At 37.9% G+C, this 18,124-nt stretch overlaps 1 protein-coding gene across 2 annotated transcripts in view; it reads left to right on the forward strand.

The window, feature by feature from the left end:
* Nucleotides 1-792: 792 nt before the first annotated feature.
* The window catches only part of NUP107 (nucleoporin 107), a 43,359-nt gene continuing 26,027 nt past the window's right edge, over nt 793-18,124 (forward strand). Inside the window, exons 1-10 of one of the 2 annotated variants that reach the window (XM_015062454.3) lie at nt 793-953; nt 2,960-3,051; nt 3,484-3,570; nt 4,627-4,742; nt 7,102-7,246; nt 10,115-10,218; nt 12,668-12,795; nt 13,798-13,846; nt 16,023-16,094; nt 16,501-16,589. In XM_015062454.3, coding sequence (XP_014917940.2) covers nt 946-953; nt 2,960-3,051; nt 3,484-3,570; nt 4,627-4,742; nt 7,102-7,246; nt 10,115-10,218; nt 12,668-12,795; nt 13,798-13,846; nt 16,023-16,094; nt 16,501-16,589 — 890 coding nt within the window. In that variant the 5' untranslated portion in view covers nt 793-945. Of the gene's footprint in view, nt 954-2,959; nt 3,052-3,483; nt 3,575-4,602; nt 4,743-7,101; nt 7,247-10,114; nt 10,219-12,667; nt 12,796-13,797; nt 13,847-16,022; nt 16,095-16,500; nt 16,590-18,124 lie in introns of those variants that run through there. The other variant, XM_027071293.2, reaches the window with a different exon arrangement.

The raw sequence follows: 18,124 nt of genomic DNA on the forward strand, positions 1-18,124 counted from the left end.
TCAGCATACAGCCCCACGAGGGGCCTGAACCCACGAAGCTCGGGATCATGACCTGGGCGGAAGTCGGATGCTTAGCCCACTGAGCCACCCAGGTGCCCCTTTTAATGTTTATTTTTGAGAGAGAGAGCCAGAGAAGGAGACTGAGCCAGCAGGGGAGGGGCAGAGAGAGAGAGGGAGTCAGAGGATCCGAAACCGGCTCAAACTTACAACCCAGGAGATCATGCCCTGAGCCAAAGTCCAATGCTTAACCGACTGAGCCACCCAGGCACCCCACTCTTTATGGTTTCTAAGGCAAGTGATCTTTTTCTCCTTAATAGGGAAAAATACCAAGTTAAAGAAAAACAAAGAGCCATTACGTTAAACAATATCAAGAAGTGTAGGGGGTTTACGCTACAATTCAAACAAGATGAGTTGAGTGAGACTGGCAGGGACCCCGGAGGTGGAGGGGAGAGCCTGCATGTATGAATTCAGGGTCCAGGTTCCTTCTCAGTCCCGGCCTCCTGACAATACCAGGAAATGACCGCACATTTCTCTAGACTATCAATACAAGCCAAGTTTCCCTCTAGGATAACCTGGCGCCTGGACCACGCCCACAAATGCCAGTCAGGCAAAGCGGCAGCGTCGCCACACCGCTAAGCCCACCGACCCCGCCCCTGCCCCGCCCCCTCAGCCCTGCTCGGCTCAGCCCGGTCCCGTCAGACGCCATCACACTGAAGCACAGCCTTCGCGCCTGCGCAGACCGGACCTGCGGCAGTAAGGCGGAAGTCGTCGCGCGTGCGCTCAAGGGGAAAGGTGTTTCTTCCTCCCTCCCCTTTTTTTCTAAAACAGCTTAGCTAGGACTTGCTTCCGGGTCGAAGGGTTTGCTTCCGGAGAGCGGGAAGGCTGAAACGCGGTGGTTAAGCTGGAGTCGATTTGGCGAGCTTCTCGGTGGAGAAGGCTGTGGCCATGGACAGGTCAGTTGAGGTGGTAATGGTTAAGCTAGGACACTTGCCCTTCCTGCTTGTAGGGCGGAACTAAATAGTCGAAGCCCGACTCCCACAGGAAGCCAGGAAGGCCCGGGTGCTAACCCTAGGACTCCTTCCCCGGGCTGGGAGTCTCTGCAGATGATGGAAGAAAGGCAGCTTGGGTCGGGAATGAATACGGACAGTGATCATCCCTTGCGTTTTCGCGGCAGCTGTGCCACCTGTTCTGCGTTTTGGGGCAACGTTTTTCATTGCTGGGGTGGGCGGAATAGGAGGTGGTCTGGCTTTTGACATGCCGACTGACTTGACCGAGATCACAAAGCCAGACAGTGACGGAACTGGGATCTCAGCCCAGACTTTCTGATACAAGTTCCAGCATCAGGTAGTTACAGAATTAAAGTCTTTCTATGACCCTGGCATTATGCTAGCCTCCTGCTATACAGGTGAGTTTTTCCTGTTCTTGGCCTCTGGGAATTAGTTGTAGTGGAGGAGACAATGGAGCAGTGCAAAATGATGTGTCTTAACTTTTCTGTGGGAAGAGAAAATGAGGATGCGATAAAAGTCTCTCTGCCACGGGATCTATCAGGAAGACTTCTCAAAGGAGGTAACTCTCTAGTTGGCCTGAATAATAGCTAACATTGAGTGCCTGAAATGCTTTGTTATTACCATATATGTTGTATTAGCTAATTTAGTCTTCCTACAATCCTATGAGGATAGGTACTCTGATCCTCTTTTCATAGATTACACTGGGGCTAAAAGAGTTTAAGAACTTGGTGACAGTTAGGAAGCTAATAAGTAGAAGAACCAAGTTGCCCACCTGATATATGTGTCTCCAGACTCCAGGAGGCTCTTTGATGAGTGAGTGTTCACCAGGTGGATGAGAGGGGCAAATGTAGGCTTCTGTAGAAGAAACATCTACAGGGTGCAAGAATATGAAAAGGAAGGCATTGTGTAGCTGAATGGTCACATGCAATGTATGTTTTTATGAGGATGTTTGTGGTTGAATATAAGACTGAACTGGTAAGTCGGGGGTTAGATTGTAAAAATAAAGGAAATTTGGACTTGATTCTATAGGCTTCAGAGCTATCTTAAGACTTTGAGTGGAGGAAAAAGCATGTTAGATTCTTGTCTCAAAATACAGGTCTTTTTTTTGTTTTTAATGTTTATTCTTTTGTTAGAGAGAGAGAGACAGAGCATGAGTGGGGGAGGGTCAGAGAGAGAGGGAGACACAGAATCTGAAGCAGGCTTCTAGCTCTGAGCTGTCAGCGCAGAGCTGGACACGGGGCTCAAACTCACGAACGATGAGATGAGACCGTGACCTGAGCCGAAGTCAGATGTTTAATCGACTGAGCCACCCGGGCGCCCCTCAAAATATAGGTCTTTTAATTCACACGATTTATTTTCTAGACCTTGAGCTGAGAACAATGGGAGATCAGGGCAACTGCAATAGTACTGAGACAGGAGATGCCATTAGTGTACTCTGGGGAGAAATAACTTGAAGAGTCATTTCTCCAATTTATTAGAATTCTTTTTTAATTAGCTTCCCATCTCACCAGTCCCAACAACAGATTTTATTTTTCGTAGTACCCATGGTTTGAAGAATTTTGGGAACTGCGGAATATTCTTTTAAGAGATGGTTCCTGCAATTTCAGGGAATTCCTCAATTCAACCAAGGAAAGACCTGCCTTCATGAAGCAATTAAGTAAAACAGTGTTATGATATAGATGCCAAGTGTTGAAATCATTCCATAGGTGAGAATAACATAGTGAGTGCTAGAAACTCAAAGATGCCTATGCAGGAAAAATTTGAGAAGTGGACTTTGAGGGATAAGCAGGGTTTGGAATCAAAGAGCGCTGTTAACCAAAAGGTCAAAGACTTGGCTACTGGGATGATGTATGCTTTGACTGACCCAGGGTCTTTTGCTCCAGTCATGATAGAGTTCTTTGCAAATGGTACATTATCATTTCACTCACATGAACTTAATTATACTGTTTTAGGAGCGGCTATGGAGAGATGTCATCTCCTGTGATCCGAGAGGCAGAAGTGACTCGGACTGCACGGAAACAGAGTGCTCAAAAAAGAGTTTTAAGTATCCTTTACGTTGTAAGCATCATTATTCAAATTACAGCATGCTTGGAATCAGAGTTATAGAATTTTCTTTTTATGAGAGATATTAGACATTCAGTATTATAATAAAATGACAGGGAAGTTGTTAAAATTTGTGTTACCCTGAAAATAAGGACGTTCTTGCTATCCTGTTGTAGCTAGCTTCTGCTGAGATGAGATATCCTTTTTTTATTTGAAATCTAAGTACTCTTAGTTCAGTGTGTAGTAATATAAGACTGATATCTGAGAAATTAAGCGGTAGAGGGAGTGATTTACTCTTTGCATAGAAAAAGTGGTAGCCATCAAAATCTTGTTGAAAAGTGTATTCAAATAGTTTATATAGGGTAAATATGGTTGATTCTAACTTTAATGGTGTCTTTTTTGTATGGAAAACTTTTCTTAACTCTTCCTATAGTTCGGCCATCCCAAGATGAAATTTTTGCTAATACTACACCAAGAAACCAGGTTATCCCTCGAACTCCCAGTTCGTTTCGACCACCTTGTAAGATTTTTTTTTTTTTTTTTTTTTTTTTACTGTTTTATTTATTTTCAAGAGACAGTGTGAGCCGGGGAAGGGCAGAAAGAAAGGGAGATAAAGGATCCAAATTGGGCTCTGCTGACAGCAGCAAGCCTGATGCGGGGCTCTAACTCATGAACTGTGAGATCATGACCTGAGCTGAAGTGTGATGCTCAACTGACTGAGCCACCCAGGTGCCTCATAAGAATTTTTGCTTTTAAAGCATTTAATAATATAGTAATATATATTAATATGTACAAATATATAACAAGTATTTGTTATATATATAAATATCATGTACAATATATAATATATATTTATATATAAGTATATAACAAGTATTTGTCATATATATTTGTATATGTTAAATATACATAATATTTAATAACATTAATATAATATTTAATAATAGTAATAGCTATATGTTAAAGCTTAAGTACACGTGATAATCTTTGGTTACAATATCAATAGTTAAGAGCAAATAATAATGATTGCATTACTATTTGTTGAACCCTTACCATGTGTGAGGCACTATACTTTACATAAATACACAATAACTGTGATGTAGGTATTCTATCTCTATTTTACCAAAACTGAAATCGAGACGTGGAGAAGTTATTCAATGAGGATAGCATGGCTAAGCATATATGTAAGTGATGGAACCAAAATTCAGACAATGATCTGTTTACTTCAAAGCCTGTGCCCTTTACACTAAACTACCTCTTCAGTATTTGTAAAATTGGAATATGAATAATCCATGGACTCATTAGTGTCTTTCTTTTTTTACTACTTAGTTATGTTATAATGAAAGCATCTCTGTTTGCAGTAAAAGATTTTCCTGCTGGGCTCACTAGTACCAAAAGATCAAATTTACAAAAATAAGTTAAATCTTCATATCATGGAAATGTTAATATTTAAAGGATTTACTTGGTTAGAATCTAAATAATTAGAAACAAAATTATTTATTGGTGGTTTGATTGTTTTGTTTTCATGATCAATGTTCATGCACTTTGGATTCTTTTTCTAACCTCTTGTTTGTAGTTACTCCACCCAGCCGAAGCTTACTGAGGCATCCAGATGTTTCCTGCATTCTTGGAACAGGAGGGAGGTCTCCCCGGCTTACACAGTCTTCAGGGTTCTTGGGAAATCTGTCTATGGTATGTGGAAAAATGGGGTAAAAATTTCCCCCTTTTCATATAAATAAGATATTGAGCTTAAAAGCCTTTAGTGAGGTTTGAAGTCCTAGTCCTCAAAAGAGTTAACTAGGTTACGTAGATTGAAATTGTTTTTTGGTTAGGCTTTCAGAAAACTGAAAACCTTAAGCGTCTCCTGTCATAGTTGGAAACTGTAATACCAGCAACATTTAGGTGCGGATAGAATGTGTTAATCTGACAGTCTGCTCCTCTGAAGAAATACTTGATTGGTTGCTGATGAGCCCTGTTTTGAAGCATAGAAGACTAAGAAGCCAAGAGAAATGGATGAAGAGTATCATAAGGAAGAGAGACAATGTATTAAAGGAAAGAAAAGAGAAAATGTTGGAAAAAGTAGATGAGACACTCTTTAGAAATCACTGTGTGGTACAGTATTGAAAACAGAAGAAATGTCATATAAACATACAGAATGACTTGACCTAGGTGTTCAAAATACCCTATAAAAAAGAAAGGATTCAATCTAATAAGATAAGGAAACAGAAGAGTTCTGTTGGAGTAGTAGAGGATGATGGAAAATTTAGTGCTAAAAACAAAATAAAAACAGTTCTGTGTTTAGCTCTGTGCTTATTAAAAGGGCACAGCGATTTTTTTTTTTTTTAAGTGTATTTACATTGAGAGAGGAAGCAGAGGAGGGGCAGAGAAAGAATCCCAAGCAGGCTCCACACTTGTGAGTGCAGAGCCCGACATGGGCTCCATCTCACAAACTGCAGATCATGACCTGAGCTGAAATCAAGTCAAACACTTAACTGACTGAGCCACCCAGGCGCCCCAGAAAAGTCACAGGGATTTTTGCACACATTTGAAATTGTCTAGATTAGGTGTTTTCTGAAGAATGGTTTAGCTTGTTAAACCTCTCCTTAAAAGGATAAATTGATTTGTTAAATACTTCTTATTTTCTTACGGATTTTTAGAATGTTAATGTCTAACAATGATATAGTCATTGAATAATTTTACGTTGCTTTTGAATCTGGTTATGTTAGCAGCATTTATCATATTTTGCTTAAAACAGGAGTGAATTGACTGCATCTGGGGTTAAACAAAAGAAGATGACTTATTATTTATTGCTTCAGAACTGCAAGATTAATAGTAAGATTTCTAGTCTCTTAAAGCCCAGGACAGTAAATTATTAATAATATGGGCATTATTATAAAATGTTTGGGTTTAAATAAACAGTTTTATTGTTGCTTGTGCCTGGATTTTAATAAAGACAAATTTTTAAACCTTCAGATAGCTTTCTCTGGCTTTCAGAAGATCTTAAATAAAGGTGATTTTAAATAAAGGTGAATTTAAAAAAATGTGGGGGCGCCTGGGTGGCTCAGTCGGTTGTGCGACTGACTTCGGCTCGGGTCATGATCTCACGGTTTGTGAGTTCGAGCCCCACGTCAGGCTCTGCTGACAGCTCAGCAGAGAGCTGTGTCTCCCTCTCTCTCTGCCCCTCCCCCCCCTTCATGCTCTGTCTCTCTCTGTCTCAGAAATAAATAAACATAAAAAAAATTTTTTTTTAAATGTGTTTGCACACACTTCAGACATGTCCGGAAATAGAATAAGCCCTCATGTGCTCTTTGCCCAGTTATTAATATATGGCTGATCCTATTTCATCTACATCCACAAGTGTTTCCCCTTTGTTACTTTATACCTCCCAGATTTCATGCCATTTTACCCATAAATATTTTTGTGCATATCTCTGAGACATAAGACAATTCTTTCTTTAACACGATGCCATTAACACATCTAACATTCCACACACGCACATACTTACACACAGAGTAATTTGTTTATCATCTTAAATATCCATTTTGTGTGTATATATGTTTTCATTATTGTATATATTTTACTAAGTGTTCACATTTCCTCGGCTGTGTCAAATTTTAAGTTGGTTTGTTTAAAATTTCCTCAGTTGTGTCATGTTTTCTTAAGTCGGTTTGTTTAAATCAGGATTCCAATAAGGTAAACACACTGCATTTGCTTGATGTGGCTCATCTTTTAATATGTAAGTTCTTCCATCACCCTTTTTGTTAGCGTTTATATGTTGAAAAAACTGGATCATTTGTCCTGTACGTTTTCCCAATAGTGAAAAACTGATGTGAACTTAAAGCAGTGTGACCGCCTTATTTTACATGTTAATATCAGCTTAAATGTTACAAAATGCAGTATTTATTGCCTTTTAAAAAAAGATATGGAGTGGTACAGAGAAGAAAACAGTATAAAAGCTGTGATTTCCTTAACAAAATAGCCATTAGTGTCTTTTTTTGTACTCAATGGCAATAGCTCATTACTTTTCTGTATCTTCCTTTTTTTTTTATAGGTAACTAATCTGGATGACAGTAATTGGGCTGCTGCATTCACATCACAGCGTTCAGGACTCCTCACAAGTACAGAGTCCCACAGTGTAACAGAGGATGTAACTCTCAGTGCCGTTATGTTACGTGAGGATGATCCTGGCGAAGCTGGTAAAATGGCGTTAACTCTTTAACAATGTAGCCTGTTGGCTTTACTAAGACCCAGGAAACTATCTCCTATTCCTGAGTGTCATTATAAAATATTTTTCATTAAGCTGATTAGTTATGGTTATGGCTGACCATTTGATGTAGTAGCTCTGGAAGGTTGAGAATCTCACCTTCGTTCTCAGTGGGAGCGGCATCTTGCCACTTCGTTTTTCAGTTCAAATACCTTGTTAGGTTATTAGATAAGTCTCAGATCTTCATTCTTTTCGTATTCCTGTTGAAAGGGCATCTCTTTTTCTCTAGGTCTAGTTTTCATCTACTATTGACTTGTTTTCACCTGGATGCTAATGCTGTCTTTTTTTCAAATAGTATGAAGACCTTTCTAGTTTCAGGTTGGTTATTACCATTCCCCTTTGGAAAGAAAAGTTTGCTTTTCATGTGCCTGTATGTATTCATTACCACATGGGACCTTCATTTTATCATCATCGTCAGCTAACGTGCCAGAGTCCATGTGCTTACCCCTGGGTGAACATTATCTTCTGTAGGGGTCCATTGAAGAGTTACAGTCGCTATTACCGTTAGAGGGGGAAGGGAACTGCTGCTCAGAATGGGTAGCTTGCATAATAAGCTCACCTGGCTGGAAAGTGATGGCACCAGGATTTGAAACTAAGCAGTTTGATTATACAGCCCTTCTCTTAACACTGTGGTAACCACTGCTTCCTTATAGTATCTGCCAGTAATAAGTACTCAGATTTTGAGTGATTTAGATATCCTTTTTACTAAATAGATAAAATAGAAAGAAAAAAAGTTCATTTTTAGTATGAATACTGGATGAGACCTTCAATATGATACAGTACTGTAGTGGAGTGTGTATGTTTTCCCTGAGTAGAATATATCATCTTAGTATCTGTTACAACTTTCTCAGCTACTTTGTTATATGTTTAAAATACAAATCAGATATTTTAAAATGTGGCTTATATTTTTGTAGTAATTGTTGACAGATTAATAGCCAACACGTCCGTGTGCTCTTAAAAGACTTGTAGGTAACAAGAGAAAAAAATACATTGAACTACATCAAAATCTAAAATTTTCATGCATCAAAAGATACAGTAAGTAGAGTGAAAAGGCAGCCCACAGAATGGGAGAATGTATTGGCAAATCCTATGTCTGATAAAAGGGTAATATCTAGAATGTAGAAAGAACTATAACGTGGGGTGCCTGGGTGGCTCAGTGGGTTAAGCGTTTGACTTCAACTCAGGTCATGATCTCACAGTTCTTGAGTTTGAGTCAGACTTTTTGACTTTTGCTTTTGTTTCTTGTGCTTTTGGTGTCATATCCAAAAAGTTGTTACCAAGACCAATGTCAAGGAGCTCTTTGCCTATATCTTTTTCTAGGAGTTTTATGGTTTCAGGTCTTAAGTTTAAGTCTCCGTTCCATTTCAAGTTAATTTTTTTTTAACATTTATTCATTTTTGAGAGACAGAGTACGTGAGCTGGGGAGGGGCAGAGAGAGAGGGATACACAGGATTTGAAGCAGGCTCCAGGCTCTGAGATGTCAGCACAGAGCCCGATGTGAGGCTTGAACCCATGAACTGTGAGATCATGACCTGAGCCAAAGTCGGATGCTTAACCAACTGAGCCACTCAGTCGCCCCTTTAAAAAAATTTTTTTAATGTTTATTTATTTTTGAGAGAAGCGGAGCACAAGTTGGGGAGAGGCAGAGAGAGAGGGAGACACAGAATCCAAAGCAGGCTCCAGGCTCTGAGCTGTCAGCACAGAGTCCGACACGGGAGTTTAAACCCACAAACCGTGAGATTATGACCTGAACCAAAGTCATATGCTTAACCGACTGAGCCACCCAGGTACCCCACAAGTTAACTTTTATGAGTGGTGTAATCTAGGGGGTCCAATTTCATTTTTCCATATGTGATCATCAGTTTTTCTAGCACCATTTATTGAAAAGGCTGTTCTTTCCCCAGTGAGTATTCTTGGCTCTCCTGTCAAATATTAGTTGACTATACATGTGGGAGTTTGTTTCTGGACCCTATTCTGTTCCTTGATCTATGTGTCTGTTTTTATGCCTTATCATACTGTTTTTTTTTTTTTAACTTTATTTATTTTGAGAGAGAGCATGTGCACATGAGAGTGGGGGAGGGGGCGGGGAAGAGGGAGGGAGAGAGAGAATCTTAAGCAGGCTCTGTGCTGCTTGATCTCAAGAACTGTGAGATCATGACCTGAGCCCTAATCAAGGGTTGGACACTTAACAAGCTGAGCCACCCCAGGTGCCTCTCATACTGTTTTAATTACTCAAGCTTTGTAGTATAGTTTGAAATCAGGAAGTATAGTACCTCCAGCTTTGTTCTTTCTTAGGATCGCTTTGGCTATCCTGAGTTGTAGTTTTGCAAGATGAAAAGAATTCTGTGGATGGATGATGGTGATGGTAGCCCAGCATTGTGAATGTACTTAATGCCACTAACCTGTACACTTAAAAATGGTTAAGATGGTAAATTTTGTTATGTTTATCTTACCACAGTTACAATTTTTTTTAAGTTTAATTTATTTTGTTGGGGGGGTGGGGGAAGGACGGGGAGAGAGAGGGAGAGACAGAATTCCAAGCAGACTCCACACCCCCAGCACGGAGCCTGATGTAGGGCTCCAACTCATGAACTGTGAGAGCATGACCTGAGCCAAGATCAAGAGTCAGACACTTAACTGACTGAGCCACGCAGGCACCCCACCACTGTTGTAATTTTTTAGAAAATACAGCAGAAAAAAAAGAGATACGTAGCTGTGTTTTTAAGTTTTCATAGAAACATAATTACCTAGGAGTATGTCACTTAACTTTCTTGTTCCTTTTCTTTTTAATGTGTTCTAGCATCCATGAGTATGTTTTCTGATTTCCTGCAGTCTTACTTGAAGCACTCTTCAAATACGGTTTTTGACCTTGTAGAAGAATATGAAAACATCTGTAGTAGTCAGGTAAGTTACTTTCACTCCGTTGTTGGTCACACTTCAGTACTCTTAGTTTTTTGAACAGCATCAACCTGTGAATTTCCATACTGTATTTAAGGGGGGAGATGTCTTAAGGGCGTAGTGGCAGGGGTAGCATGGTTGGGAGGTTAGCCAGGGCAGCTCTGCTTTTTGCTTATTGAAGGTCCATATGAGATTTCTTTGGGAAACCGAAGGATTCTGCTACTTAAAAAAAAAGGAGAATCTAGAATATACAAAGAACTCTTTAAACCCAATAATTAGAAAATGAACATCCAATTAAAAAAACGGACAAAACACATTAACAGACACCTCACCAGAGAAAATCTACAGATGGCAAAAAAGCATGTGAAAAGGTGTTCAACATCATATGTCATCGTGGAATTGCACATTAAAATCATGAGATGTCATACGCCTGGTAGAATGGCAGAGGTCCCCAACACCTATCAATACCACATGCTGGCAAGGATGTGGAGCAGCAGTCACTCTCATTCGTTGCTGGTGGGAATGCAAAACGGTAGAGTCACTTTGCAAGGCACTTTCTCAGTTTCTTAGAAACCTGAACATTGTCTTATCATATGATTCCACAACATTCATACTGTGGTATTTACCAAAACGAGTTAAAAACTTAGGCCCACACAAAAACCTACATATAAATGTTTATAGCAGCTTTATTTGTCATCGCCTAAATTCAGAAGCAACCAGGTTGTCTTTTAGTAAGCGAATGGATAAGCCAACTGTGTGTATCTAGACAATGGAATATTGTTTAATGCTAAAAAGAAATGAGCCATCAAGCCATGAAAAGACAAGGATGAACCCTAAGTGCATATCAGTAAGCTAAAGAAACCAATTCAAAAAGGCTACGTATTACATGAATCCAACTAAACAATATTCTGGAAAAGGCAAAACTTTGGAGAGAGTGAAAAGATCAGTGGTTCCCAGAGGGTGGGGGAGTATAAGGATGAAAAGTAGAACCTGGTAGATGTTTAGGGGAGTGAAACTCTATGAGATAATGGTGGTGGATACATGTCATTTATGTGAAAACCTGTAGAATATACAACACCAAGAATGAACCCTTATGTAAACTATGGACTTTGGATGATAATGACATGTCAGTGTAGGTTCATGGTTGTAACAAATGTTCCACTCTGGTGCTGGATCCTGATAGGCAGAAAGCGATGGGAACTCTGTACTTTCCACTCAGTTTTGCTGTAAACCTAAATCTGCTCTAAAACATTAAGTCTGTTTTTTTAAAAAGGAAGAAGGAAGAGGAAGAGCATTTGGCTGGCTCAGTTGGAAAAGCATGTGACTCTTGATCCTTAGGGTCATGAGTTCAAGCCTCATGTTGGGTGTAGAGATTACTAAAAAAATAAGCAAATAAATAAATGGACTTTATTATATTCAAGAATGATTACAATATAATAGCCAACATTTTTTAATCGTTTAATATTGTTTCAATAATCAATCTCTGAATTGTTCCATTATAAAAGCAGTAACTTCATTAAATAACTGAAGTAGTAACAGTCACTTAGTGAATTACTAGAGTTAGGGTTGCAATAGAAAATAATGAGAAGTACTGATAACACTTTTATTAAACACTGGCCTTAAGACAAAAGTAACATTATTTTATGAATACTTTTTAAAGAGAGGGAAAAGGTGTTGTGGTGGTAATGATTCTTCATGTTCTGAATGAGAGCCATTCTGTGTCTGAATTTCACTTCAGAAGATTAAGAGGTACTGTTCAAAACCTTTGAGAAAGGTTTCCTTTACCCTAGATTCTTAAACCTTCTGATAAATAATTTTGTGTGTGTTTCTGGGGAGAACATCCATGCTGTTCGTTAGATTTTCACATAATGCCTCAACCTGAAAAAGGTTAAGAACTCTGGTTTTAGAACAAGGAGGGGACTTTGGTTAAGTTGTGGTTAGCAATGACAGTGTTTTAGTACCAATCTTAAAATATTTTTCTTGATTTGATATATGGTATAAATTTTTCAGGCATAGATTGAAGATAACTTTATTTTCAATTTTCATTGCTATGCTGTTAGTCCATGTTATCATTTTGTCAGGAATAGGTTAGATTTGGTTTATCTTCTGGTTAGATATAGGTTAGATTTGTCAGGAATAGGTTAGATTTAGCTTATAAAAGAAGAAAAAATGTATCCATGGCTGTTCTTGTTTAATCTGAAATTTGGAGTATATTAAACTTTTACATATATACTCACATAAACACACCTTACTTCAAATTAAGATCATTTCGAGTGGGAATGTTATATTTCCATTCAATTTAAAAAAGGCAATAGATAGGAAAAATTCATACTCTAAATGTGTGTGTGTGTGTGTGTGTGTGTGTATGTTTAGTTTTAGAGCTGTGCACTTGAAGAATACGCAGTTATGGCTCAGAATGATAGAAAACCTCTTTACATCTGTGTCTTTACGTTAGGTGAATATACTGAGTAAAATAGTGAGCCGAGCAACACCTGGACTTCAGAAGTTCTCAAAAACAGCCAGTATGCTCTGGCTTCTTCAACAGGAGATGGTCACATGGAGGCTGCTGTCTTCTCTGTATAGGTAAAGTTGTGTAGGCCTCATAAGTGAAATAAACACAAGGTAACCAATAGGCAAATTAATTTAAACATGGTTTGTCTTTTTAATGTTTATTTATTTTACGGGGGGGGGGTGGGGGAGAGAGAGAGAGAGAGAGAATGAATGAATGAATCCCAAGTAGGCTCCACGCTGTCAGCACAGAGCCTGACATGGGGCTCAGTCCTAAGAACTGTGAGATCATGACCTGAGCCACCCAGGCCCCCAAATAGGCAAATTAATTTAAAAGTTAGAGTAGGATGTGTGGAAATAGGTTCTACTATCTTTGGTACTTACTGTTTCTAATGTCTCATCATTAGATGATTATCAGGAGTGAGTTAGGAGGGAAGAGGGGAATATTAGATCAAAAAGCTGGTAGCTCCCAAAAATAAGATCAGAAAGTACTGAAAATACTGCAGTACTTAGGATAGACAAGAAAAAGAACTCTGCTTTGGATTCTGTGTCTCCCTCCCTCTCTGCCCCTCCCCTGCTCATTATCTCTCTCTCTCTCTCAAAAATAAATTAGCAGTAAAAAATTTTAAAGAAAAGGAACTGAAAAATAGACTTTATATAAAGTGGCAGTTTGAAAGAAGTTAACCAAATATTCCTTCTCTCAGATGCTCAGTGGTTTTGCCTCTCATTCTGCTGCTTTCTCACTGTGATGAGAAAATCCCGAAAGAAAATTAGATTGTATAATTTTTGCCATGTGAAAACAATTATATTAGAAAGTTCAGTGTGTGCCTTAGCGGGTAGCCAGGAAAGACTTTGCAGTGTCTGTTTTTAGTAAATATCAGATTTGCTCAGATGTCAATATCCGATCCAGAAGGTACTTACTACTTGTATCTTTGTTTCAAAAGAATGATTACGTTTATTGGAAGCTCAACTTGTTTATGCTGGAGAGAATGTAGGTTTGTGTATATATATAGTTTAAAAGGTGATTTCATATATTTATGCAATTTAAGCCTTTTTCATTTTGTTATTTTTCCTCAGAGACAGAATACAGTCTGCATTAGAAGATGAAAATATGTTTGTACTTAGTGTAAGTTTAAGATTAATTTTTTTCCTTTATAAATGTTTAAAACTTAAAATGGTTTTTAATAATAGGATTTATTAAAATCCTGACCCTCCATCTTGAGTTTCTTCATTTAAAAATTTTTACAAGTAAAAGATACAATCTCATAAAATAATCAAATATTAATTTATATTATAGGGTAAAAGGTAAAAGTCCTCTTTTATCCCTTACTGTTCTAACAGTTTGCGACCAGACACTTTTCTGTGCATCTTTATATGTATATATACACACGGTTGTGTGTGTGTGTGTGTGTGTGTGTGTGTGTGTGTGTGTTTTAATGTTTACTTATTTTGAGAGAGTGTGTGCACACGAGAGGGAGAGAGTATGTGTGTGACAGTGGGGAGAGAGTATCTCAAGCATGCTGTCAGCACAGAGTTCCAGTTTGGGGCTCAAAATCAAGAGTCAGAGGCTTATCTGACTGAGCCACACAGGCACCCCATGGGTTTGTTTTATTTTTTTAACATATAGTATGATTTCATTTATACATTATACTAGGAGTTTATTTTTTAATCACCAATATTTGTTTTTTCTGTCAGTTTATGTAGGTTTACCTTATTTTTTCATAATATGCCAGAACTGAAATTTTTTCAGACATTCTGATAGACATACTTAGGTTGTTTCCACTATTTCTGCTGTAGCAATCAGTAAGGCAGTGAACATTCTAAATTGTATTTATCTATGTATTTCAATATTTCCTACATTTCTGGAAGTGAAATTGGGTCAAAATTTGATAGACTGTCATCTTGCCTTCCTAATGCAGTGTACTAACAATGGGTGAAAATGCTTCCTCTAACTCATTTGATGTTGCCAATTGGAGATTAGGTGTGTCACTTTAATGTGTATGTTATCGATTATTAGCAAGGTGGAGTGTTCTTCATTTTTAAAAAAACATTTTTTTTTTTTAACGTTTATTTATTTTTGAGAGACTGAGTGCTAACAGGGGAGGGTCAGAGAGAGAGGGAGACACAGAATCTGAAGCAGGCTCCAGGCTCTGAACTGTCAGCACAGAGCCCGACACGGGGCTCAAACCCAGGAACCATAAGATCTAGACCTGAGCTGAAGTCGGACGCTTCACCGACTGAGCCACCCAGGCATCCCTAGTATTCTTCATTCTTAAGCCTTAATATTCTTTTTTTTTTTTCAATGTTTATTTATTTTTTGGGGGACAGAGAGAGACAGAGCATGAACGGGGGAGGGGCAGAGAGAGAGGGAGACACAGAATCGGAAACAGGCTCCAGGCTCTGAGCCATCAGCCCAGAGCCTGATGCGGGGCTTGAACTCACAGACCGCGAGATCGTGACCTGGCTGAAGTCGGACGCTCAACCGACTGCGCCACCCAGGCGCCCCAAGCCTTAATATTCTTACATGAATTCTGTAATCATACACTTTGCTCATTTTCCAATTATTGTTTTCTCTTGTATATGTTAAAGATAGTCCTCCTTTTACTTGTTCAGTTTTGTTTAAGGGGTCTTTGTCAAGTAGACATTCCCATTTTTATATGATCACATCTGTGAAGTTTTCCTTGATCATTCATTATCTTGTGTCTTGTTAAGGAAAGCCCTTGGATTGTAAAATTTTATTACCTATCAACTTCTGGTATGTAGAATGAAAGAGTTTCAAGTTTTTATTATTTTTTTCAAATTTTTATTTAAATTCTCCTTAGTTAACATATGGTGTAATAATTGTTTTCAGGAGTAGAATTGAGTGATTCATCACTTATGTATCCACACAGTTTTGTCCTTAATGGCCAGCACCCATTTAGCCCACCCCCACCCAAGAGTTTAGAAGTTTTTAAATGTTCACTTTCTGATAATGTCACATGATTGCATCCTGCCCTTTACTATGATTTTTTTTGCTTGTTTCATTTTGTTCTGTGTTTTGTTTTCCCTAAACATCTCTGAGGAAGTAGAGTTTTAAAATTCCACGAATAGCTAAAGAATGAAAGTATCAAGAACAGCTGCAGATTGATCTAGCAGTTTGAAATTTGCTTAAGAAAAATTTTCACACATGAATGTACAGATCTGCTGTGTGGTTAAATGTTTATGGGTAATTGAATACATGTCAGGTTCACCTTTTCCTTTCTATTAAAATAATATTCTTAGAACATCTTTTTTTTTCTTTCTTTAAATAATTTTTTTAATAGGCTCTTAATGCCAGTGAGAAAGTGGTGGTGGAAACATTATTTCAGAGAGATCCACTTGTCCGACAAAGTCAGGTAAGATTAGAATTTTAAAATATTTTTTTATGAAGCATGGAGAAAAGGTAAATGACACACAAAGAACTGAAACCTTTTTAAATTTAAAACTTAAAAAAACGGTTTTTCTTTTTGATGTTTTTGCTTACAGTTAAAAGGAGTTAAGAACCTTGTTCTTCAGTTTTCAAATGAATAGCCCTAGCATTTCCAGGAATAGCTTTTTAAGAACTGTATTATTCCTATAGAACATTTCATTCTTTTGCTATATTTATGTATCTTAAAAAAGCAAAAATAGTGGTTGGAAAAATTGTTAGTTGGTATTTTTTAATCAGAAACATTTTGAATTAAGGATGGAAGTACCATTTCAAGTAAAACAGTAACAGATTTTATAGTTAATGGTCTTTTTTTTTTTTTTTTCCTTTCCTAGCTGGTGGTGGATTGGCTAGAGAGCATTGCCAAAGATGAAATTGGAGATTTTTCTGATAACATTGAGTTTTATGCAAAATCAGTTTATTGGTAAGTTACTAAACACTTATTCTTGAAGTCACTCAGTGTTGGTTTTGTTTGTTTATCTTTCAGCAAATATTTAAATTCAGTCTGTCAGCAAAGCAGACAAAAACCCTGCCTTTATGGTGTTGACATTATTTAAGGGAGTTAGACCACAAATAAATATTTAGCCTGTTGGGCAATTAGAGCTTTGAAAAAAAGAGAGTTGATGGATAGAAGATGACAGTGGGTACAACTTTAAATAGAAGAGGTAATCAGAACAGGCCTCTTCTAAGGAAGTAACAGGTAATGAGTGAGAGGAGGCAAAACATGCAAAAATTTGGGAGACAGGTTGTTCCAGACAGGAACAGAAACTGCAAAGATCCTGAAAACAAACTATTTATGCAAGGAGGCCAGTCTGAACACAGCAAAGGAAAGTATGGTAGGAAATGAGATTGAAGGGAGTCAACTCATATGGGACTTTTATAGGCAGGCTAGGGTAAGGCTGTGGGACCTTATTTTAAATGTAATTTGATTATCAAGAAGATACTTCTGTTATGTTTCTAGCTACTTGTGCTTTTTTGAAAAACTTTGGTCACTACATCCTTTAATACTTCTAAATTATTTTAGGACCTTGAAACCAAAAAGCATCCCTAAGTTAAAGGGACAGTTTATATTAAGACTTGAAGAAACTGTTCAGATTGCATTTGAATTCAGTAACATTATGCCTGTACAAAGTCTGCAAGTCAATTATTATATCTTTTCTGTGCTTAACTAGGAAATTAGTGCTATTCAGTGGTTGTCAAAAATTAAATCTTGAGTAGTTGTGATTTTTCTGGGAGAAAGAAATTTTCATTTAAAATTGAAAAAGTTAAGGTAAATGTCTTCGCACATTTTTTATGAGTTAGTCTTTTCTTACTGGTCAGTGGAACAGAATAGAACTGTAAAACGGACCCACACTTAGATGGTCAGTTAGTGTTCAATAAAGGCATCTAAGCAATCCAATGAGGGAATGAATGTCTTTTCAACAAACCTTGCAGAAAAATGAGATATCATGCAAAAAAACACCTCCCTCACACCATACCCAATATTTATTTCAAGATGGATCATAAAAGCTAAAACCACAGAGCTTTTAGAGGAAAACCTAGGATATCTTTGTGACTTGTGGATAGGCAAGAGTAAGAAAGATCATAGGAAGCAATAATTGGGAAAGATTGATTCGATTTCATAAAAATGAAAAACTACTCATTAAAGACATCATTAAGAAATGAGAGAGGACGAGCCACAGACTAGAAGAAAAGTGTAAGACTTGTAGCTGATAAGAGAACAACAACTCAATAATAAAAATACAATGTAGTAAAAGAAAAAAGGGTGGGGGAGAAAGATTTGAACAGATAAGCTCACAAAAGCAGACAGATGAGTGGCCAATAAAGACATGAAAACATGTTTAGCATCGTTAGTCATCTGAGCTAAAATGCCTCTTAAAAAATTTTTTTTTAAATATTTATTTATTTTGAGAGAGAGCGAGCAAGCGAGCATGAGTGGGGGAGGGGCAGAGAGAGAGA

The sequence above is a fragment of the Acinonyx jubatus genome, chromosome B4 (genome assembly GCF_027475565.1).
Source record: "Acinonyx jubatus isolate Ajub_Pintada_27869175 chromosome B4, VMU_Ajub_asm_v1.0, whole genome shotgun sequence".
Lineage (NCBI taxonomy): Eukaryota > Metazoa > Chordata > Mammalia > Carnivora > Felidae > Acinonyx > Acinonyx jubatus.